General features: G+C 39.0%; 4 protein-coding genes across 4 annotated transcripts; 2 read left to right on the forward strand and 2 right to left on the reverse strand.

The window, feature by feature from the left end:
- Positions 1-3120: 3120 nt before the first annotated feature.
- On the forward strand, positions 3121-4664 carry LOC141823662 (putative polyol transporter 6). The gene is made up of 2 exons (XM_074710939.1): positions 3121-3205; positions 3304-4664. The coding sequence occupies exons 1-2, from the start codon at positions 3121-3123 to the stop codon at positions 4662-4664; spliced, it is 1446 nt and encodes a 481-aa protein (XP_074567040.1).
- A 2910-nt stretch (positions 4665-7574) lies between these two features.
- LOC141823672 (homeobox-leucine zipper protein HOX14-like) lies at positions 7575-8208 on the reverse strand. Its single transcript, XM_074710945.1, has 2 exons — positions 7882-8208; positions 7575-7793 (listed from the first exon to the last, which is right to left on the reverse strand). The coding sequence occupies exons 1-2, from the start codon at positions 8206-8208 to the stop codon at positions 7575-7577; spliced, it is 546 nt and encodes a 181-aa protein (XP_074567046.1).
- Positions 8209-9757: 1549 nt separating this feature from the next.
- On the reverse strand, positions 9758-16730 carry LOC141831272 (uncharacterized). Its single transcript, XM_074718680.1, has 6 exons — positions 16302-16730; positions 15034-15157; positions 10605-10744; positions 10341-10403; positions 10171-10239; positions 9758-10076 (listed from the first exon to the last, which is right to left on the reverse strand). The coding sequence occupies exons 1-6, from the start codon at positions 16494-16496 to the stop codon at positions 9990-9992; spliced, it is 678 nt and encodes a 225-aa protein (XP_074574781.1). The 5' UTR covers positions 16497-16730; the 3' UTR covers positions 9758-9989.
- Positions 16731-19685: 2955 nt separating this feature from the next.
- Positions 19686-23250, forward strand: LOC141832309 (tryptophan synthase beta chain 1-like). The gene is made up of 5 exons (XM_074719803.1): positions 19686-20081; positions 21208-21564; positions 21860-22302; positions 22400-22494; positions 22879-23250. Exons 1-5 carry the CDS (start codon positions 19740-19742, stop codon positions 23052-23054), a joined length of 1413 nt encoding a protein of 470 aa, XP_074575904.1. The 5' UTR covers positions 19686-19739; the 3' UTR covers positions 23055-23250.
- Positions 23251-24989: the final 1739 nt, after the last annotated feature.

Below are 24989 nucleotides of genomic sequence, written 5' to 3' on the forward strand. Positions count from 1 at the left end.
AGAGAAGAAAATGACATGGTTACCTTGCCGCTGTCTAGCTTTCCAGAAAATTCTTCTCTAGAAACTCAAGAAGAAAGGGGGAGTGTGGATCAAGGCGAGAATGTTCAACAAAATCAACGGCCAAGGAGGAATGTTGAGCGACCTCCTCGTTATAGAGATGAAAATTTCGTCACTACTTTTTCATGCTTTCTTGCTAATCCAATTGATGACGAAGAACCCTCTTCATATGAAGAAGCCAAAAGAGTAAAGGAATGGAAAATTGCCATGAAGGAAGAAATGGATGCATTGCTGAAAAATGAAACATGGGATTTAGTTCCGAAGCCTCCCGGAGTGCAGCCAGTTTCATGTAAATGGGTCTTTCGTATTAAAAGGAAGGCTGACGGGAGCATAGATCGGTTCAAAGCAAGGCTGGTCGCTCGGGGATTCTCACAAAAATATGGAGAAGATTACGAGGAAACCTTTCAGTCCAGTAGCGAAAATGACTTCGGTACGCACCATTCTTGCTTTAGCAGCTAATTTCGGGTGGAAACTATGGCAACTAGATGTCAAAAATGCATTCTTATATGGAGAGCTTGATAGACATATATATATGGAGCAGCCAATCAGATTTGAATCCGAAATTCATCCGGATTTTGCATGCAAATTGAAGAAGGCACTTTATGGATTAAAGCAAGCCCCGCGAGCCTGGTTCGGAAAAATTACAGAATTTTTACAATTTTGTGGTTATATGGTATCCAACTCGGATTCAAGTCTGTTCGTCAAGAAAAGCCAAGGATTTTTTGTGGTTGTTCTACTATATGTCGACGATATTATATTAACGGGCAGCAATCATTCAGAAGTTGTTCGACTTCAAGAAGAACTATCTTTGCGTTTTGACATGAAGAAGCTAGGCGAGGTGAGTAACTTTCTCGGAATACAAATTGAAAACTTGAATGATGGGATTTTTGTGTCTCAATTCAGCTACGCCAAGAAGCTCGTTGAGAAGTTCGGAATGATAAACGGGAAGAAGCGATCAACGCCACTTGATGTAGGTACAAAGCTTCGTCGTGACGAAGGAACACAACTATCGGATCCCCATATCTATCGTGTCCTTGTGGGAAGCCTGATTTACTTGACAATAACAAGACCGGATATTGCCTTCTCTGTTGGAGTTGTTAGCCGATATATGCAAGCACCGAGGAAGCCACACTTCGAGGAGGCAAAGAATATATTGAAGTACGTTAATTCTACTCTTGACATGGGGTTATTTTACAAGAAGGATGCAAAATTCTCTTTGGAAGGATTTGTGGATGCTGATTTTGGTGGAGATTTAGATGACCGAAGATCAACATCCGAATTCATTTTTTTATGCGGAAAAACAAGTATTTCATGGTGCAGCAAAAAGCAAAGTTCAGTGTCACTGTCCACCACCAAAGCCGAGTATAAAGCTTCGGCTCATGCCGCTCAAGAATGTGTTTGGCTTCGTAGACTTTTCGAAGATCTCCAAGAATCCATTGATGAATCGGTTCCTATTCATGGAGATAACTTAAGTGCGATCAAGCTTACATCAAATCCCGTCTTCCACGCAAGGACGAAACATATTGAACTTGAGCATCACTTTATCCGTGAAAAAGTGCTTCACGGGGATTATCGACATGGTTGCTGTTCGAAGTGAAGATAACATTGCTGACATTTTTACAAAGCCCCTTTCAAAGGGTCCATTCGAAGACCTACGTTCTAAACTTGGACTAATTCGAAAGACATCACTTTAAGGGGGAGTGTTACAAATTAAAGTGATGTTGGCCACGTCTTCCTTGTATTCGTGGTGATAAGACTTCCTTATTTCTTAAAGATTAAGTTAGTAGTATGAGTTATTCCTATTTACACGGTCAGTAGTACGAGTCATTCCTATTTACATGGTTTAGTAGGATTAGAATAATGTTATCTTTATCTCTTGTAGTGTATTTAAAGGGTCGATTGTACATTCCAAAAAGTTTCTATTTCATCAGTTCTACTTACAAAATTAACAGATGCATCGTATTAGTCATAGAGTTGGTCATTAGGAAGGTTATCCAACACCTTATGCAAATTCAAAAATTCTAGAGAAGTCCCCATTGGCAGATGCCCAACCTCTTAATCTGCCTTACGACTCCTTCAAAGTTGTGCTCGAGCATGGAGATAGTATGTGTACCAAATATATATGTCATAGAACTCGACTGAGGTCAAGAAGATTTTTTTCTTGTTTGCTCATCGTCCTTCCTCGTCAGCTTTATAGTTTGTCAGTTCTTCTTTGAGGTCTCCACCTCTACCACCAACCGTTCTCGGTGATCTTTTTCCTCTGTTTCTTGCAGCTCTAGCTTGCGATGGCGTTGTTCTGACTCTTGCAGTTTGGCTTGCAATTTGGCCAATCGAAACTCAGTCGGGGTCACCATGGCTTCTTATATGATTGCTTTTGTACTGGCAGCCTCTAAATTTCTCTATTTAGCCTCTAAAACTCTCTCTTTGGCCTCCAATTGCGCCATGCATTCAGTTACTCGAGCTCGCATCGCGTTATAAGACTGACTCAGGTGCGACAGTCGGGTCGTGAGTTTTCGTTGATTAGTAAGAAGCTACCACATGAATGATGGTTGTTTTTGCATCTTCGTTGCCTAGTAAGAAGTTACTTTTATTTTTCAAAAGTAAATTAATTTGAAGTCAGACTTATTTCCACGTGGACAAATTTTTGGATTGTACAACGTTTCCAAGTCAGACTAGTTCCGAGTCTATCCATTCAATCCAACTGATTCAATTGCACAACTCTGATCTATCCCAACTCAACAAAACAGTTCATGCCTCAATTTAGTTTCTCTAAATCTAGCATGATTAACAGTTTCGCTGGGAAATAGCAAAGATAGGGAGGATATTTAGAGGTCAACTCGAGCAGCAATGCTCCGATGTCGTTTCCTGTTGCGATTCCAAAATTAACTCTCGAGATCTTATCCACCACCAAGAACTCGCCTTTAAATACTTTAATTCATTCTGTTTCTACAAGTCAATTCATTCTGTTTCTACAAGTCGATTGCGTAGTTGCTGAAGTAGCGAACAGAGAAATCAAGAACGGAATTGAAAATTTCAATGACCATATCTGAGAGTGGTTTGGAAATGGAGATCAAGAAGGAGAAGAAGAACAAATATGCCTTTGCCTGCTCTTTCATTGCTTCCTTCATCTCCATCTTGATGGGTTACGGTGACAACTATCTCTTTTTCTTTTTCAACTTTTTTTTAAAATACCGATCGAACTCGTCAATGAAAATTAATTGATTAATATATCATTCGTTTGAGCAGATACTGGTGTCATGAGCGGCGCCATGTTATTCATCCAAGAAGACCTAAAAGCGTCGGACACTCAAATTCAAGTTCTTGCTGGCATCCTCAACGCATGCGCCCTCATTGGCTCGCTGACCGCAGGGCGAATCTCTGACCTGATCGGCCGCCGCTATACCATCGTCGTAGGCGCCGTCATTTTCTTCGTTGGCTCCGTCCTCATGGGCCTAGGCCTCAACTTCGCCATGCTGCTGTCCGGCCGCTGCGTCGCCGGCGTCGGCGTTGGGTATGCTCTCATGATCGCACCCGTCTACTCGGCGGAGATTTCGTCGACGTCCTCCCGCGGCCTCCTCAGCTCGCTCCCGGAGATCTGCATCAGCTTGGGAATCCTCAGTGGCTACCTTGCCAACTTCGTCTTCGGCAAGCTCCCGCTCGTCTACGGTTGGCGCGCCATGCTCGGGGTCGCCGCCATTCCATCCATTGCCCTCGCCGCCAGCGTTATCATGATGCCCGAGTCGCCCCGGTGGTTGGTCATGCAGGGCCGCGTCAAGGACGCGCGCGACATCCTCCTCCGCGTCAGCAACAGCGAGGAGGAGGCCGAGCGGCGGCTGGGGGAAATCAAGGCAGCGGTGGGGATCGACAAGGCGTGTGCCGGCGACGTGGTGGAAGTGGAAAGCAAGCACCACGGGGAAGGAGTGTGGAGGGAGATCCTGCGGCCGACACCGGCGGTAAGGCGGGTGCTCATCGCCACCGCCGGCATCCACGTGTTTCAGCACGCCACCGGAATCGAGGCGGTGGTGTTGTACAGTCCGAGAATCTTCAAGAAGGCTGGGCTGGTGACCAAGGACCAGCTGTTTCTGGCGACGATCGCCGTGGGGGTGTTCAAGATGGCTTTCATCTTGCTGGCGGTGATGCTGGTGGACAGAGTGGGGCGTCGGAAGCTGCTCCTGGGGAGCTTGACGGGGATGATGGCGTCGTTGGTGGGACTGGGGACGGTGCTGACGGTGTTGGAGCGGGCGGAGGAGAGGGTGGTGTGGGCGGAGGTGTTGTGTGTGGTGTTCGTGTTGTCGTTCGTGTCATCGTTCTCGAGTGGGCTTGGACCGGTGACGTGGGTGTACGCCTCAGAGATATTCCCGCTGAGGCTGAGAGCACAGGGGGCGAGCTTGGGGGTGGCCATCAACAGGCTAATGAACTCCGCCATGTCCATGTCCTTCATCTCCCTCTACAACGCCATCACCATCGGCGGCGCCTTCTTCCTCTTCGCCGGCATCGGGGTCTTCGCGTGGGCCTTCTACTACACGTGTTGCCCAGAAACCAAGGGGAGGGCGCTGGAGGAGGAGATGGCTGAGGTCTTCTCGAGGCCCGGGGACAAGAAGCCGTAAAAGCAAATTCACTGATTTATAATTATTTGAATCATTCATTGAAATTCATCGATTTGCCCCCAAAAGTGTTGAATTTAAATTTAGACCTGCAATTGTTAACCGTGGCTAGTTATGAGAGGATGATCGAAGATTTAATTAATTTTCATATTGGAACAAAGGTTGAATTTCCATGCAATCAATTGCAATATAGTCGTGTGGAGGATTATCCAAAGTAACTAATTACAAAACCATTTTTAGAAAAATAAAAAAAATATGATCCAATTGCCAATTAGTTGGCTCCTTCCAATAAACTCAAAAATTGGGTTCGGGTCGGGTTTGGATTGTCCCTTGTTGACTGAGATTTAGAGTTTAGGAGATTTTTTGGAGGCTAAATCAAATTTACTTTAAAAATTAAGATGTTTTTTTATGTAATATTAGTATGACACTGATGTCCTAATCCAAATGACGGAGGTACTCGGATGTCGAAATTGAATTTGTCTTGGGGATCCATTCCGAAATTGAGCTCTTTTGATGATAAGTCCAATGACTCGTTAATATTAAAGGACTCCAGAATGTGGCTTCTTCTTCTTTCCTCTAGCCCTATGCTCCTTCTAGTGGTTAGTCCAATCAAAAGTGACCTCGCTCTGATATCACTTATTAGGACCCGTGCGACTTGTCTACAATTTGTTAGTATGTAGCGGAAACAAAATACAACAAACCAATGTAAACACATGCACAATAAACCATTTTACTTGGTTCACCATCTCCCAAGGCAGCTACATCCAAGGTCTAGTCCTAGTGAACTATTTCCACTATCCTTCTCTTTTTTGGATACCTTCCGAAGGCGAAGAAGTCTCTTACAACCTGTTCTTGATCAAGATACAAGCAAATACAAAGATGAAATAAAAAATCGAAATACAATATAAACTAATAAGTTTACACAAATTGAACTTGGCATTGCTTGCAATTGATCACTTGGTTTTATCTCTTGTTGATCCGAAAATACATCAACACTTCGCTTCAAAACCTTCAAGAACTAGCACCTTCGATTTGCCTCAAAATCCTCTTTTATAGGGTTGCATTATGACTGATTTCCACCTATCAATCAATTGCTTACCTTCACAAATCTATTGTCATGCTGAATCCAACAGTTTAAATCATGCAGAATGACTCTTTTTTATTTTACCAATTGATTGACAAGCCCCAGTCAAACTAATCAATTAATTCCTCAACATTCTATTCATTGGTCACCTTCTATTAATCAATTACACATAGCAATCAATTGCTCAAATAAACCTTGAATTTCTACTTTAGGATTTACCAATCGATGATACTTCCTGGCAATCAATTAATAACCCTAATTTTAGCCTTTTCAAGGTTGAAATCAAGTCTTGCATGGTATCTAATTGACCTCACCATACCAAGACATCCTTTGCTTAATATCTGGTCACCCTTGACATGTAGAGACTTTCCGTTATCTAATATCCGATCAACCTTGACCTTTTGGGACTTCATCATTGTCAAACATCCGATCTTCCTTGACTTATTTGGACTTCTCGTCTCATGTCTAACATCCAATCAATCATGATCTATTAAGTGTCCGATCAACCGTGATCTAATTAGACTTTTCGTCTTGTGTCAAGTGTCCGGTTCTCCATGATCCACTTGGACTTTCCATCTTATGACAAGTATTCAGTCCTCCTTGACCCACCTAGACTTTCTCTTACATGTCAAATGTCTAGTCAACTGTGGCCCACTTAGACTTCTCATTTCGTGTCAAGTGTCTGGTCCTCCATGATTTACTTGATCTTTTCGTCTCATGCTAAGTATCTGATCAACTGTGACCCACTTGGACTTTTTCACCGTCAAATATCTCAGTCAATCTTGACCTATTTGACTCTTATTCACTGTCAAGTATTCAGTCAACTTTGACCTACTTGACTCTTCGCACCGTCAAATATCCGGTCAATCTTAACTTACTTGACATCTAACTAGCATATGATCAAACATCGAAACTCAATTCCAGTCAATCGAACTTGATCAAGTTGTCAACTTTAACATGAGGTAAATTGCACCCACAAAATTAACAACATTAATTGCTTTGATTAGCTGCAGGGAAGAGCTACCTTAACAAGGATTTCAGTTTAAAAAAAATATTTTCATCTCTTCTTAAAGATGAAAATATTGAAAGTAAGAAAAAGGTAAATTACCAAAAGTTTAAGATGATAAAGTTCAATCTTAGACATGAAATACCTAGTAAAAGTGTTTGGTAATCCTAAAAAACTCATATTTCTGACAAATAAATATTATTTCACCCTTAGTAATTTCTTGAATATGTTTATATTTTCTTTTCATATTTTAAAAAAGAAATCTAAAGTTATAGATTAGTCTGGTAGATTATTTGCTTAAGAATTATTGACACTAATAGAGAAAAAGAATTAAAATGTTGCCAATTATCAAACACGTTGAACATCTAGAGATTGCCAATGTTGCAAAGAAGAAATATAAGAGTTTTTACTTGATTATAGTTGAAATAAGAGCCATGAGTTGTTATCGATGTTGTATGTTGTAGTTTTGACAAGATCGGGTTTTAGGTGGAATTTTTGGATGAAATTTTGATAAGGAAGTGTTTTAGGCAGTAGTTTTTAGGTGCCAATTTTACTTCTATGCATGGTTTGGGAGATTAATTAGGAAGGGACTCAGTGCCTTGAATGAGCAGAGAGTGGTCTGGATTTGGTGAATACTCAGAAAGTGGCATTGAAGGATTAGTGACGAGCAAATGAAGTTCTGTTCTTCCTGGATATTGAACCTGGATAAAATGAAGCTGCGAGATAAGCTAGAAAGACTTCCATCGATATAGGTAAGATTATCATTGCAATACAATTGATTCTGTTGTCGATTTAACCATTTATATATAGCTAACATTGATCTTCATACATCAAACATATCGCTCCACTGCAAAATCGGCATGCCGTCGTTAAATTCGTACTCGTGCATGAACTTAAGCTCAGCTTCTCCGTCCACCCCGAAATCCCCAGATAACGGCGGCAGGCTCACGCAGCTGCCGTCTCCGGCGGTCGCAGTCATGCCCAACGAGAGATTCCTTATCTCGTCCTCTGCTTCCCAAAGCCTCAGTTTCAAGTTCAGCACCTGCAAATGGGAGGAGATTAAACACGGGGCTTGGCTTAATTTGTGATCGTTGGAAGGGTGCATCGATTACGAATTAGACCAAACTGACCTCGTTCTCGAGGTGGCATTTCTCGGCGACGGCGGCGTCGTGCGCGGACTTGAGCTGGTCGTAGGCCTCCTCCACCTGCTTGTTCTTCTGCCGCGCTCGCCGGTTCTGGAACCACACCGCCACTTGCTTGCCGTCCAGCCCGAGCTCGGCGGCCAGCAGGTCCTTCCTTCCCGTCGCCAGCTTACTCTCATCCTTGAAGCTCCTCTCTAACAGCTCTACCTGCTCCTCGCTCAGCCTCCTCTTCTTGGGGTCGCCGTCTCCCCTCCTCATCTTCCTGCTCCTCCGACAAATTCTGTCCACAGTGGTCATGCTGCTTGCTTCACTCATCGTGTTTGCTGGAACATCGAGGCTAATTTATAGGTGAAAAAAATCTGGATCGACTCCATCGCCGCCATGTCTAAGAATGGGGAGAGTCGTGAGTGGAGATGACACCGACTGAGAAAACGAAAAGCTGATTTGACTTAATCTATCTAAATTGTCGACGCAGTTTCTCTGATTAAAGTATGGCATGTTTGATAGCTTGGGAACATTGTAATTTCTTAGTACTTAAAAAACACAGAAATCCACTGTCCGTGTCTTGTTTCTCAGACTTATTTTCCACATTCTTCCTCTTTTATCCAAAGTCCGTGAGCCACTGTCCTTCTTCCCTTTGTTGCAAGCCGTGAACCAGCGTCTCTCTTGCTGGTTAGTGGTAACGCTATTTTTGTTCTAATTGCTTGTTTATTATATATATATAGTGTTCATATGAATGCTAACCTCGAATGGTGCTCTTACTAGAGAGATGATTTACTGAGCGTGAAGGATTTTCTTCTGCACAGCTCAGCTCATCGTGGATAATGGCTTGGCTAATGGGTGACACGAGACAGAATGCTTGCTTGTGTGTGCTTCTAGGTGCAATCCATCCATGGTTCTCTCAAGAGGACCATGCACCTTAAGGAAGCAATGACAATATGATATTGTATTGCAGGACAAGGTGAAACTTTCTGATTCAGTGTATGTCTGCATTAGTATCTTTCTTGACAGAGAAGACACTGCGCATCAAGGGATTTGATCAAATGCAGCAAATGCTTTTGTTATCGCGTTTGTTCATCGGCGTTTTCTGCATTGTTTCCAGAAAGTGTCTCAGCTTTTGAATTCTTCGCAATAATGAGGAACAGAGCCGTCTCCCATTTGATCAGTCTGTCTCTGCATCTGATTCACAGGATAATGGCGTTAAAGCATTAATTCATGGCGAGGGAATGGAAACTTAGAAGGTGTCCCTCTGGTTTAGTCTCTGTCCTCCAGCCATTTCTGTGGCTCTCTCCTAGTGGGGGTCTTCCAATTCTTCCGACTATCTAAACTCATCAATAACCTTTATTGCAGGCTGACAACTAGCTGGCAGGATTAGCATAACCATGACTGGCATTGCGAGCACCTGAAAATGGAGTATCCACGACTCTCTTCTTCCACTTTTTGGGAAATGTTACTTTTCAAAGGTGTGACTTGCATGGCACTAAGACAATAACAACGGTGCCAACTTCTTCAAAACAAACCCACCGGCGATTTATTAACAAATACTCTAAATCTGCATTTTATGCGAAACATGCCAGCCAATCCAGATGCTGGCGTAGTTGGGGATCGAACCACAATCCCTGGATCACAACTAAATGTCCTACCGTTGCACCATTGTCCCTATGACATCCGGATTATGATGCAATGGTAAGTGGTGAGATAGATTTCGATTGATCAAACTTATTCAATGTCCTCCAATTTGTCCGAGTGAAGATGACATATTTTTTGTTACAAGGTTAATCGATGACGATTTTTTTGGGTCAAAGCTACTTGTACCAGAGCCAAATTTGGACTTGAAAAGAAATGAAAACAATAATTCCAGAATATTTAGATGATAAATCCATTAAACACTTTTGTTAACTAAACTAAAAATATGTTAAAAGCGATGCCATTGTCAGTCCCGACTACAAACATTTATCTTTAACAGTAGTATTAACAGAATACTAGCTCTAGCCCTTAGAATACAATTCGTTCTGAAATCTTACAATCAAGCTTTCGCACTCACAGGCAATAAAATAAAATGTAGTAGTGACAACTATTGAGAACTCTGTTAGCTCTCAGAAGTCTGGATCAGTCAGACAGACTGACTTCAGTCTCTTTGCAGCCTGCACAAAGCCTACAATTACCTGCAACTCATCCAATTGCTGCAGAAGGAAGTGTACAGCAATTGGATTCAAATAAGACAGTTAAAGCACTCAGGAAATTCATGCATACACTGGCAGTTATGTGCGCACTTACCTGCGACATGAAATGCTTCTGAACTATTTCAATTAACTGCTCTTTGGAGGGATTAGGACTCTCACCCACCTGTTGCAGACAAAGAGAACGTGACTGGTGTGCATGTGAAAGGAACATAGATGACAACAAAGGTATGCGAGTATTGTGAATTACTCTGAAGTTTAACTTACAAGATTAAAATGCCTTGAGTATCGCCATAGTGCTGTTGTTTCTAGCTTTCTGAGATCAACCTTCTGCACCAGCAATGTGATGACACATGAGACAATTGCAAACTCTAAAGAATAAAAAAGAATGTTGGCATGTCAAGGCAGAACATTGCAAAAACAAATAATAGAATATCTAAACTACGAACAGATATATAGGGACTAATCGTACAGACTTTCAGCATCTACCCATGATATGATACCAAAACAAAATCAAATGGCAGCTCTTACTGTGGTGCAGCTTGCGGACATAACAGATCCCTTGGAATGTGAATCACAAGAGTGAGACCGGCTCAAGGATTTGCTAGAAGATCCTTTAGGATTCTTATACCTTGACCTCTGGATTTTTGGGGATTGTGTCGAATCACATGCTGAAAGAACAAGTAATGTCAAATATATAAATAAAATAAAACAATGACACTAGAGCAAGTGAGCATATTAAAAAGTGAAATACTTCTGAAAATTAAGATGTCAGTGTCTAAGGTAAATTGGTGAAGATTTGCTCTGGTTTATGAAAATCTCAAGCTGGCACAATTATTCTGATGCAGTTGAACAGGTTGACATAAGCATATGAAAACTTCAAATTGCCATAATTATTCTGATGAAGTATGTACAAGCTAACATAGCTCAAGAAAAATATAGGAAAATTTTAGAAAGAAGTGCATCATCTCAAATATTGTTCTGCTGTAGGCAGGTTGAATGCGGTAATGACATTAATCAGCTCATAATTCATATAACAATCAGATTTTTAACTGAGATTAAGCTAATAAGAATTCTATATAGCTTCTAGCAAAAATAAGGTGGCCAGGTCAATCCATGCCACGTCTTCAGTTTACAAACGAAGAACCATCCAACAACAATTTCCAAAAACGATTCTCAAGTAAGAGATTTTTATGACCTAAAGAATCTATGTCCTAGCATCAAAAGAATCATCAGCTATTTCTTGTCATCTTCTCTTTAGTTTCTCTTATATGCTCTTACTAATTATTCCTCTTTATTTTATTTGACAATAAATATATATTATCTAAAAGGGCAAATGACCCACTCAGTAAAAAATAAATCTCATATGAAAGGGTGGATGGCCTGCAATCCATCCTGTAAAATATGGCCGAAACCCACATAAATAGATCTCATGCAGAAGGGTCAATGACCAACAATCCACCTAGCAAGAATGGTCGAAGCATTTATAATGCGCAAATAGACCCACGATCCCTCTGCAGCACACAAACTAGTTCAATAGTATAAGCATATAATTAATTGTTCTCTTTTAGTTACTTTAAATACCTAATCTACCACTAACTAGTATACCACATGAAAGGTTCGACAATATCAACCAGTTAGATAAATATAGGGAGCACAACTGAGAGATACAAACGAAAAGAGTTCTTAAAAACAATTCCTCCCATGTGTATCGCTTGTATGAACAATTATCTCATGTCATCAATTTCACAAATTTTAAATCATTCACAAAGTATGTTAACGAATCAAGCATGAAATGCCCACCTCAGTTGACTTATCTCTAGGTGACACTTGTTTGACTTATACAGTGCATCTCATAAGCATTTTTATGATTTGATCTACAAAGCACAAGTTCTTCTTAGATATGGTTCGATGATAGACAATCACAACAAAAAATTTGCGTTAGACATGAAACATGAGTGGGACAGATCAACTCCTACTCCAGCTCCAATCAGTTACGGGATGAGGTATTACATCACAGATTGAAACATAAGGTAACTGACTATCAACACCATGAACCATGGGGGAGTATGTAATAGGAAAAGGCCTTTGGTCATACCAAGGTCATCAGCTACTGTGAAGAAGAGATCATGAACTGCCCGACAAATCCATGATTAATGGGAAACCACAACAAGGTGACAGAGAGAGCTAGTAGTGCACAATTCACTAAAGTCAACAGGAAATGCCACAAGATTGATTGCTTACTGCAGAGGAGTCGATCACAGCTACATAATGTTCACAGCAACTGCCAGCAAGTCATTGTAGCTTCAATACAAACTGAAATAGGATAGGAAGGCTGAAAAAAGAAAGAAAAAAACTGAAATCAACCATGAAAAGCATGAGGATGAAGAAAGCTCATCAACATGATCTGGGACACTAGACATTGCTCAACGTTGGTCTGCTCGTGACGGTAGTGAGAATGAACACTAGAAAGAGCTTAGCCTTCGACAACGTTCATGTGAGAATCGCGAGTGTGAGAGGGGGGAGATGGATTGCCACCCAACATAGGCTTGTTGGTCACTGCTCAAAATTGTGTGACGAAGGACATCGTTGAGGTCACAGTGATGTCTAGGTTCAGGCATTGCGTGCGAGAAGGACACTAAGAGAGAAGGGAAAGGAGAGCTCCAATGGCAAGGGTTCTTAGCTGAATGCTTGGGTAGGGTTTGTAGTGGCCTCAAAAGAGCAAGAAAGCTCAATAAAGGCAACCCCTCTCTCTAGAGTTGGTTTGACTGCTGCAATGTTGTGAGGAGAGTGGAGAATTTGCCAGAAATTTCATGGAGACAAAATCTTGGCGACATAAGATCACATGAGAGGAGGAAGGGAGGCCATTATGAGGTTTTTGTCAGAATGCAAAAATACACAGGAAAAATCTATGTCATGAGACAAGCAGGCAAGGAAGGAAAAAGTAAGAAATAAAAAAAATAATAACGTAACATCCTACACTTCCAAAAAGAAGTTTGATACTCCAAATTAGACTCACCCATGGAGAAAAGATGAGATCAACTTCTCGCTCTCGAGTCATCTCCTAGGTAGTGTGGTGTTGTCAACCCACTAAAAGCCTCCAATTACCCTCCAACCCAACTAGAGACTCAATTTAGCCTAATTAATTTTGGTTCATGTTACCATCGACTCGGAAACAATCTCTTACAAAGCAGAATAAGACTACATACAATAAATCCTTCCCCGGAACCCCGCATCGGTGGAAGCTTCATGCACCAGTTGTCCATGTTACCGTCGATATCAGTCCCACATGGCCCCACCAATCTGGCCAAGTCATTATACTGAGTTACCATTATCCGAGTCATACTTGAGCCACTCCTAGCCGAACTGCCAAGCTAGTCCGAGCTGCCAACTTGTCGAGCTAGTTTCACTCCGAGTCAAGTCATTGGGCCAAACTCTCCAGTCTGGCTGAGCTCTTTTAGCCAAGCTCAGCAAGCCACAGGCAAACATGGGCCAGGGTATCCACTTTCCCATGATCTTCTCTCCACTTTCTCATGATCTCTACGAGTATCTTGCCCTCTCGCACTTATAAATATCTAAGTATATGCTCCAAAGAGGAGGCTCTCGCTTGGATTCTCTCTTTTTTTTACTTTCTCTTTTCATCCTACTATTTGGGAATCATGGTGACTTAAGCATCGGAGATTGGAAGGGTGCATTGATGGCAAATACACTCCACATCTAAAAACAACCTTAACGCTTTGTTTGGGAGGAGGTGAGGGAAGGGGAGGGGAATTTCTTACACACCGATTTGGGGTGTAAGAAAGGGGAAGGAAAACTCAAAAATATTTTATTTCAATTTTATCTCCATTTTAAAATATTAATTCTCAAATTAACTCATCTATTTAGATATCTTGTCTTTGCGCTGTTGCTCCTCACATAACGTGCGCCATCACCGTCCAGTGTCCAACTGCTTGCACTCCACGATGTCGGTGTCAACGTCGATCCTCGCCGCAAATCTTTTCGAGGACAAGACTCAAGAGGACAGAGACAGATAACCATAATCTTCTTCTTCTCCTCCTCCAATGATAGGGACTTATCCAAAGAGTATGCATTGTCTATTTTAGAACCTTCGATATCCCAACTTTTATATGTAATATTGATGGAATTTTACAGTTTCCTATCCGTCTTCTACATACTTTTTTTTTAAGAAGTGAGAGTGTTTTTGTAACTTTATATATTTAATCTTCATTCCCCTTCCTTTTCTCCCAAACAAGATAGCACATATTACATTAATGAACTTTCCATCCCTTCCAAACAAAGGGAACATAAATATTTTACTTCCTCTCCCTTTCCCTTCCTTCCCCTTCCATTAATGAACTTTCTCTCATCCCATCCAAACAGAGCGTAAAACTAATCAAACTCAAATCGAATTAAATCATACGGGGCATCAACCCGAAAATGCAATCAAACATTCTAAATTAAATTATCCTCAAATCCACGATAACCCCATAATAGATCACAAATACAAGTAATTTCACTTCTTGGATTTTAAATATTTTTGGGGAGATATGATAAACATAACGGAAACATAATCTTCATTAAGAATATTCTACATCCCTTACCCTTAGATGGATTTGTGTTTTTTTTTCTATAGCATTCCAACAAAATTTATTAACAACTTCCAATTCAAAAACAGTGTGAACTAAAAGTTACCCATAAAAACATTGTACATTAATCACAATTTTTCAAAGATAACGCATGTGAAGTGAGACCTCTAGATTCCATAAAGGCTCACACTGCTACTCGCATAAAGAAATACCAAAATTGAATTCAAATACAATGCCTTAGTCTAATTCTACAAAAAAAAAAAAACTCAATCTACAGGCTTAAATTATATTGATATGCTATTTTGATCAATTCTACTTGATTAGCAAAAGGACAACAGAACCAAAGTACTTCAAAGAAACAATTGGATGTTTACCCATATCTGAATCATTCCACTTCATATTGTTAAATTCATCATCATCATCTTCTTGGCCAGTTGGTGCTTCAATAACACTAAGAGCATTTCTTTGCAACTTCACCTCTATTCCATTAGTTAAAACCTGAGGTATTTTAAAAATTCAAAATGTCAAACCTGTATCAATTGACTAACCAAAACGTGCACAATTTAAGGAGTGAAAAAACTAAAACTTGTCCTAGATCCATTTTTTGCATGCATATACACCAACTTGTAAAAAAAAAGGCTTCTTTATCATTACTGCCTCGTTCAGAAACAAAAATCTCCTCAAATTGAACTTGAAACGTTTTAGAAAAGGATCAATTAGAAGTCACAGTGCAAGACTTTGTTTGTCACGACGCTTGCGCTGGCATAAAAAACGGTGAAAGATTAATGATGAAAACTAAAATGATGGAAAGCTATAATGTGTTAGGTAAATTGTGTTGAAAAAGTAACTCTCGTATATAAGGTGTTTGGTAAAAATATAATAAACTGCAGTGGCATGGAAGATATGATTTTGACAAAATATTACTTTGTTAAATAATTTAATATAGCACTTTTTTTAGCAAAACTGTGTTCACAGTTGAAAATTTAATGAAATGAATATTTGTAGTGAAATATAGTTTATATATAAAATGCACTATCATCCCTCCATCAAATGTAATCTAAGGCGTAGTTTTTTTATTATTTTTTTATTTTATTCAGGTACTACAGACTGAAACACCCTGCCATTCTCTGATTTAATATCACCCAATGGACTTGAAAATTTGAATTATACACGAAACTTTGAATTGCTCATAATAGCGTCAAACACAAAATCACCAAGCACAAAACTGATGTAAATATAATCAAACCAAAAAAATGGTAAATTCAGAACTATGGAGCTCCCATTTCAAGGATTTCATGATTTATAAATTGCAAAGTATACTGAAAACCGAGTAGTGTAAAAAACATGCTGAAATACCAAGTAGTTGTCCATTTGTAACTGAACAAGCTAAAAGTACTATTGGATAGTGCTTCAAAATATACCTATCAAGATTTGGTAAAACTACAGCCGACGCTGCATTATCGTTCTGAAGAAAAGATAAACGCATTGTCCAAGCAGATCCAGCCATCGAAATAGAAAACCAAATAAACCATCTCGTATTGTGGAAAAGCCATAAAATTAAATCACATATCCACTGAAACCTCATTAAAAATCCGTGCTTTAGCGTCAGGCGATCAAAGATCAAAGAAGAGACAGGAATTACCAGCCAATGCCAGCCGCCAAGGCCGACGGCCTTCTTAACGACGCCGTGGAGCCCGACTAGGACAGATTTTGTCCGGTTATTGCCCGTGACGACCACCTTGGTGTGCCTCGGCAGCACCGACAGCTCTTCCTCGATGCTCTCCTCGCAACTATGCTGGCATCCACCACTCATCCGGCGATCCACAGCTGCTAGCATTCCTTCACCCCTTCACCTTCCCAATCTGGAACGCATGCAACCCGCAAGAAGGGGAAAACCGGCGAAAATGGATCAAATTGGACGACTTTGCGCTGCGTCGGGCATTGGAGGACCGGAATTGAACGGAAACAGTGGGAAATTTTACGAATCGTGGGAGTTCTTGGAGAGAGAGGAGGAGAGGGACAGACGAGATGAGACTGGAGTGTTCTGTTCTTTATTACTAAATCTACTCTCTGTCTCTCCTCCTCCTCCTCTACCTTACCTAATCCGCTGTGCTGATATGAACCCTGACGGCCCAACCAACCAACAGGATACCGACGCGTGTCCAAGGAATGAGCTGGTCACGAGCACGGAGTACGTTTCTAGCGGTGACGCAACCGGTCCGAGTTTCGGATCAAATGACGATTTTGCCCCCACGAACCTGAATTATATGAAAAAACCCATCAAGTTTTGGGAATTTTGCAAGATTAATTGCTTGTTTATATTAAATGGTTTCCGTGCGCCTCCGGCGCACAAATAAGGGCTATCGTGCACCATTCCGCACCCGGGAAACAAATATCTATGGGCGACCCGACGCGGCTTCCCGCCATTTGCGTTGCGATTGGTGCTGTTCCAGGAATGGGATGATCTGGTCCGTTAGATGGCGTTGGGAAGGAACCAGTTTCGGGTCTATCAAATCAAATGCAGTCATGTTTTATGATCACGTGTATTCGTAGATCATAAAATGCAGTCGCATCCAGACCTCGACTGCAAATGCTTGCGGTCTGGACGGCAATGTTTCGAATTCTTCCCCGTTTTTTAGTTTAGTTAGAAAAACCGATTCGATAATTTTTATGATCACGTGTATTCGTTTGAGCAAAAAAGTTTGCTCTTTGATTGATATGAAAGTTCATTTTAAGTTTTTTTAAAAATTAATTTGCTTGATTTTTTTTAGTAATTACATGAAAAATATAATATCGAAATTCGAACATAACACACTTCATGCAATGAATTCACATTTGAGCAACACATTCATGTAATTGAGTGTGTCATGTTGAATTTCATACTATATTTTTCATAAAGTGTATCATTTTTCTTTTAGTAGAGGTGTAAAAGTAACTTTCAACATAATCACACCGGTTGAGTACAAATTTCTTAAACCATTATTCGAAATCAACGGTCTAAACCATTCAAAATCATCTATTGTGTTTAAAAAATCTTAACTTTTAATTTTAATTTTCAAAGATGATTACAATTCATAATTTAGAACAATCGATTACTATTCAATAGTTTAAAATTATTATTTATATTTTATTTTTTAAAAAGATTAAATTTTATAAATATGAAACAAATTTAAAAAATGTAAACTTATATTTAAATTGCTTATGTGTCCACTTAGATAAAGCTCACGTAATTACTTAGTTCTTTCACTTATATTTGAAAGTTGTATATCTTACTTGATATTAATATTTTTTTATCTAATATTAGCATTGTTATATTTTGATGTTGATGCATATATATTATATAAATTATATTTTTAATTAATCTTTTATATTCCATGATAATTTTTATTATATATATATATATAGTTTTATTATTAAATAAATTATAGTATTTAATAAAATATTATTAAATATATGATACAAATCAAATGATCTTTATAAACTCAATTAGTTAGATGTTGAATGGAAAAAATAAAATAAGATCAACCAGTGATCGTTATATATTAAGAGTTCAATGGAATTAATAAATTTAATAATTTAAATTAAGATGGAATAGTCCCATGTTATGAAATAGTTTGGTGGGCAAATAGATTGAAAAATTAATGTTAATAGAAAGTTGAAATAGTTTTGTATTAAAAATTTAAAACAAAACGGTTAAATCACTCTATTAATATTATTAACATATTATAAATACCATTAAATGAAGTTCTCATTGAAAAAAATCAAATCAATTAAAAAATTATTAAAAAAAACATATAGGCCAATTAACAACCGATTCGTCAATTAAATTTGGGCATGATCCATATTTGGTCCCTTGAACTTGATCAATGGGCAAATCGGTCTATTGACCTAGTTATAGTTTAGAGCCAAGTTTGAAACGGACCACGAGCCATGTCAGCCGATATGAAAATTAAATCATGTCGAGCATGGCATAAGCTCAGCCTAACACGACTCGTATATTGAATTGTGTGTCGTGCGTGAGCCAAATAGCCCAATATAATTTTCAATCAAGTAAATTTTTTGAGAAACATATTCATGCAATTTCATGATCGTGTGATTTGTTATTTTCAAAAATACATTATGGACATTGGGATAATTTATGGATCCTAAAGATTTTTCAATTTAAAGGACTGTTTGAATTTAGTATTCTGATTTTTTTTTATTTCTAAATTTGATATTTGGAAATTTTTTGAAATTTCTAGGTTTGAAATTTGGAAATTTTTTGAAATTTCTATATTTGATATTTGAAAATATTATCCTTCTAGAATTATGAATATCTTTTTTAGAATAAATTTACATTTGATATACAATTATTATGAATATTTTTAATATATATACGATTTGATATTGAACTCTCAAATTAAACATACAAATTAAAAGTTTTTGATATTCATTAATAATAGATTAGTTTTGTTGATGCTCCCGTCTTGAGTTAGTCTTGTTGATGCTCTTGCCTTGGGTTAACCTTTTATTTGAAAATATCAAAATTTTAAATTTTTGAATGATGTAGATTCATCAATTAATTTTATCTGAAATTGATTAATAAATATAGAAAATTTTGAATCATTTTAAATAAAAATTAATATACTTTTGAAAGTTTATTTAATATATTAGTGCTTTTATATTTGAATTTGATATCGTAACTGAGAACAGTGAATTTTTAAACCAATTGAAAAAAAATGTAAAGGTGAAAAAAAATTGAAGTGAAAAGAAACAAAGGGTATAATAGGCACTACGTGTTTTTTAAATTTTGAAACTTGAATAATATCTTAAGCGGTTCACTAAAATTTCATTTTCATTCCCACGTCACACTTGGTCCCCATAATCCGGCAACTCTAAACCAAATTCCGCGTAGTTTTCATATGCGCATAGATCTCTAGCCGTCCATCTGATATTCTCAGGGTTAAGAGATGAGTCTTTCTATTATTTTTCTCGTTAGCGGGGGGTTTAACTCACCTAAGTGCCCGGTGAGTGGCATGCGGTGGATCGCACGGTAATCGAACAGCAGTTAGGTAGAGGAACCTCCCGTAGTGAACACCCGATGACTGCTTCCGCGACATTCGCGTTTGGGAACCCTAGCCTCGGCCTCGCCAAACCGTCGCCGTCGTCCTTTCTCGGCGTCCAGATCCATCCCCAATCCGGGTTGTTGCGCCGAGTTGCCTCAGCGTCGCCGTCGTCCGGCCTTGCTGCCTCCTGCACCATGATCAAGGAAGTCATGGCCGTTGAGGCGAGCAAGTCCGAAAATCCAGGCTTGGGACTTAGGCCGGATTCCTTCGGTCGGTTCGGCCGTTTCGGGGGCAAGTACGTGCCGGAGACCCTTATGTACGCTCTCACTGAGCTCGAGGAGGCGTTCTGGGCACTCTCCAAAGACGAGGAATTCCAGGTTGGTTCGTGTTCGATTGAGTGTCTATTTAGTGTTGTTTATTTTGCTTGAAACCATGATCTTTGTCAAAGCATTGGAGTAGTTTTCGTTGATATTTTGATGGGACAGATCCATTGCTTTGTTGCTTATAAACTGGAAGTCTGTGATATAGGAAGTTAATTGGATCATCTCTTTATGTTAATTCTAGTTTATTCTGGGTTATCCTTCAGCTGAAAGATTATCATCTCTCCTTTTTTATAAAAAAAACCATGAAAAATTTCTTGTCATTCCTCATCGTTGGCCTTTGGAGAGCTTATTTGTGTCGAGAGATGGAGGATGAAGGAATTTATTTCTATCTCTCTGTTTGGGAAAATTATTTAAAGGGACATGGGATGGGAACAGAGGAAAGCATATCCCTCCATTCTCCTTCATCATACTTATCTATTGTTTTTTTTATTAGGTAAATTGTAGGGTAGATTGTGCGGATATTTTGCCCATATAGTTATCGTCAAACTGTCTTAAAATTTTTGTCTTTAAACTCCATGCCCTTTTCTCATCCTGAAGTTTAAAGTCTTTATTTTGTATCTTCGTTACATGTTCTTATTGATAGTGTATTTTGTCAGAACAATTTCAGCATATTATTATTCAATTGATTTGTTTGGTATCAGTAAAATTTTCTATCCATGATGGTTTCTTGGTCAATGTGTAATCTATTTCACATTGAATTATATCATATCTTCTTATGAAATTTGATTGAATTTAAGTAGCAGGCATGTCCCCTTCTTCAATTTCCAAAACAAGATGGAAAATTTCCTTTCTTGTTTTTCCATCAAAATCAATCTTCCTTCCCTTGCTTTCCATCCCCATAATAATAAGTCTAATAAGTCTTTCAGGCCTTGAATAATTTTAACTCAGAATTGAAGTGGATATGTTGCTACTAATAGGTGCCATTTTTTTAAATTTTTTAAAAATGGACTGTTTGATTAAAATCATGGGAAGCCAATAAACAATGTCGATAAAAAGGATAACAAAAAGCAAGGAAATACACATGATTGCTACATTCTTTCCTGCTTCATGTCATTGAATGGGCATTTATTTGCTATCAACCTCAATTGCTTGTTTTTTACTGTCCCATCTCTCTTTGCAGAGAGAGTTAGAAGGGATTCTTAGGGATTATGTTGGACGAGAAAGCCCCCTTTACTTTGCAGAGCGGCTGACAGAGCATTACAGGCGTTCTGATGGGCAAGGCCCTCATATTTATCTGAAGAGAGAAGATCTTAACCATACAGGTGCTCATAAGATCAATAATGCTGTTGCACAAGCTTTACTTGCCAAAAGGTTGGGAAAGAAGCGCATCATAGCAGAGACAGGAGCTGGTCAGCATGGGGTTGCTACAGCTACTGTCTGTGCTAGATTTGGCTTGGAATGTATTATTTATATGGGTGCCCAGGATATGGAGAGACAAGCCCTCAATGTATTTCGAATGAGGCTTCTTGGAGCAGAGGTTTGTATGATTTTCAAATTGTTTCACCACATTTGCACAAATAGTTTTCATTAGAATTTGTGTGCGCATCACCATGGTTTTCAATCTAGAGTTTCAATCAAAAGATGCATAACCATTTTTTAGATTGCAATCTTGTCTTCATTTTGTGATCTGCCTCAAAATTGTTTTTGGACTAAAAATACATGATGTTGGAATCAAGCCATCATGGTAGTGGTTTCTGATTTTGTGCAGTTAGTGCTCGCCCGCTGGGAATTTATTTACTTGATATCTGCATGACTGTATTGAGGCCATGCAGGTAAGAGCTGTCCATACTGGAACTGCCACACTAAAGGATGCCACTTCAGAAGCCATACGTGACTGGGTGACCAATGTTGAGACAACTCAATACATTTTAGGGTCTGTAGCAGGTCCACATCCTTATCCAATGATGGTTAGGGAATTCCATGCAGTAATTGGCAAAGAAACAAGAAAGCAAGCTTTAGAGAAGTGGGGTGGGAAGCCCGATGTTCTTGTTGCATGTGTCGGCGGAGGTTCAAATGCCATGGGGCTATTCCATGAATTTGTTGATGATAGGGATGTGAGATTAGTAGGTGTAGAGGCTGCTGGCTTTGGATTAGACAGCGGTAAACATGCAGCAACATTAACAAAGGGAGAAGTAGGGGTTCTTCATGGTGCCATGAGTTATTTGCTACAGGATGATGATGGTCAAATAATTGAGCCTCATTCTATAAGTGCTGGGTTAGTAATTGGTTTTTAGTTACTGGACCAATGCCTTCTCCAGTTGAATCATACTTAACTATTTATTTATCCCTGATTATTCATTTTTGTATGCTAGGTTGGACTACCCTGGAGTTGGTCCCGAGCACAGCTATTTGAAGGATATTGGACGAGCTGAATACTTTAGTGTCACAGATGAACAGGCTTTGGAAGGTAACAGAAATTCTCAAATGCTTCGTTATTTCTTTCTATTTTTGGTTTTTAGTGGAACTGTATCTATACTAATGGCGGTTGTCTTCTCCACATTTTAAAATAAATTTACTACAGTCTATTAGATTCCCTATTGACATGATAAAAAAATAGCTGCAATTTCACTTGAAATTAGATATACAATTCATTTGTCATGTTTACTACAAAATGCAGGCCAGATGAAATCTAGTAGGCGCCTGCTATAATCTTTGATGTTTTAGTTTTCAAATTTCTCTTTCTTCCAAACTGCAACGTTCATTTGGATAGTTGTTGGGCTGTTATAAGCATGATTCTCGTCATTCTCGTAGTTACATGAACTTGAATTACCTGCTATTGTTCCGTTTTCAGCTTTCAAGCGACTGTCACGCCTGGAGGGTATCATCCCCGCTCTTGAAACTTCTCATGCGCTTGCATACTTGGAAGATCTCTGTCCCACTTTGCCAGATGGCTCAAAGGTGGTTCTCAATTGTAGCGGCAGGGGCGATAAGGATGTCCAAACTGCTATAAAACATCTTCACCTGTAATGAGAACATGCTAGATTTAATTGCTAGTTTGAAAGCAGAGGAAAATATGAAACCAAAATTCATCTGTCAGAACTAAGAGCTGTTTGTTGCAAGTCATATTTCTTCAAAAGCTGCTTTTGTAGAATGTTTTTGCCAATTTTCTGGTGTAATCTTATGTATAGCTTCAGTAAGAACAGTTGCCTTGCTTTTATGTGTTTCAATGTTACAAACATTGAAACACATAAAAATAGTCAGATATGAATTTTATACATTTTCGAAGTAATCTAGGTTCTATAATTTTTTTTTCCGCCAGCAGAACGAAGACTTTCAATGTGCAAGCTCCGACTTACTTAACGAGTAATTAACCAAAAAAAAAAAAAAGAAAGAAATTGTAGAAAACCATCACATTCCAGACCCAGTCAATGTTTTTATTTGGGAAAAAGGAGAAGACTCGATCATAGTCATAGAATAGAATGGTCTCCTAACGATTATACATCGAAAGGTCTCTAAATTCACCTCAAGTTCTACAAATGTAGAAATCCTGTGCTTTTGCATAGACAGATAGTATGTGGTGGTGGTGTGGGAGAGGAAGAAGCCTCAGGAGCATTGTCGTCAAGGAGGGCGACGTCGGATCGGCTCTCAACCTGAGCTCATTGAAGAAATCAAAGAAGAAGAAGAAGAAAGCAGCGAAAAGAGAATCCATACTCCAGCTTAGGCCTCGATAAGTTCTCCTCGTTACTCGTACCCTCGAGGCTCAAAGGAGAAGCATCGAAGCCGAATCAGAAGATACGACGACGACGATACTTTGGTTCAGGTTCACTGAGTCAAATGATTGCGTGCCAATCTTTCAAAGGCTCAAAAACGACACCAAAGAAGCTGGTCGCCGAGAAATGCCATTGGAATTCAGCCAACTCCCGCCGAGCATGCCGAAGGCAATAAAGTCAACGAGGTTAGTTTGTCCGAGGAGATTAGTAAGGAGATGGGGATCAAGAAGGTCAAAGCATGGTCATGGAAAGATTGGGCGTCTGAGCATCATCCGTTTTTATTGCTAGCTCTGGTTCTTCTTTGCTTGATGTTCTCGAGGGTGTTTGCTATATACTGCGCCACGATATGGTGGTATTTGGTGCCAAGAATACAAGGCAAAGATCCAAGAAGGAAATCGAGAAGGTTAATGAGAAAGAAGGGTGTAAATGTAATCGTCTAAATATGGTTTGCAGCGTGCATTATTTATCAGTTTGATTCGGAGGAAATCTCCAAGCTTTTCATCTGGTAGTCTTAGATTGTGTTTGTTTTGTTTGTTTGTTTTTTCAGTTGATTTTGAGCTCATCCTTTTCTCCCCCAATCCGTTGAGATTTCAATGATCTAATCGAAAAGTTGGCGTTTGATAACTGGAACCAAAAAGAAAGAAAGTGATTAAGAGAAAACAGAAGGAAAAAAAAAACAACTATTTTTATGGGTTTTCACAGTTTCTGTAGTCAACTACACCCTCTCGTGATCATCTCAAATTGACGGATAGCTATCGAGATCAATACTGTATAAATCAATATCTCAATCAACTCGAGCATTGATAAATCCAACTAAAGGAACAAAGAAATGTTAAAAACAAAAAAAGTGTGTTTCATGAGTGTCATCAGATCAAGAACTAAATGTATGAATGCCCTTTTCCTAAAATATAATAGTGGAATTGAGATAGCAATAGATGAGAAGTGGATTTGACCCGGTCGGAAATTAAAGTTAATTTTTAAAAATTATAACTTAGATTTTTTTAATTATAACTACATTTTATTAGAAATCCAAATTGACTACTTTCAACTTCGACAATGGATTCTAAGTATTTGGATCCAAGTGATCAAGTAGTAAAATTGTTCTTTATCCTATCTTCATTTTTTTAAGGCAAATTACCTTTTTTTTGTTGACTTCATCTACATTTTTTTTATAATTTTGGATAAAATATTC

Source organism: Curcuma longa, chromosome 1 (genome assembly GCF_044706935.1).
Source record: "Curcuma longa cultivar G26 ecotype Majalengka, Jawa Barat chromosome 1, ITB_CL_G26_1.1, whole genome shotgun sequence".
In the NCBI taxonomy this organism is placed as follows: domain Eukaryota; kingdom Viridiplantae; phylum Streptophyta; class Magnoliopsida; order Zingiberales; family Zingiberaceae; genus Curcuma; species Curcuma longa.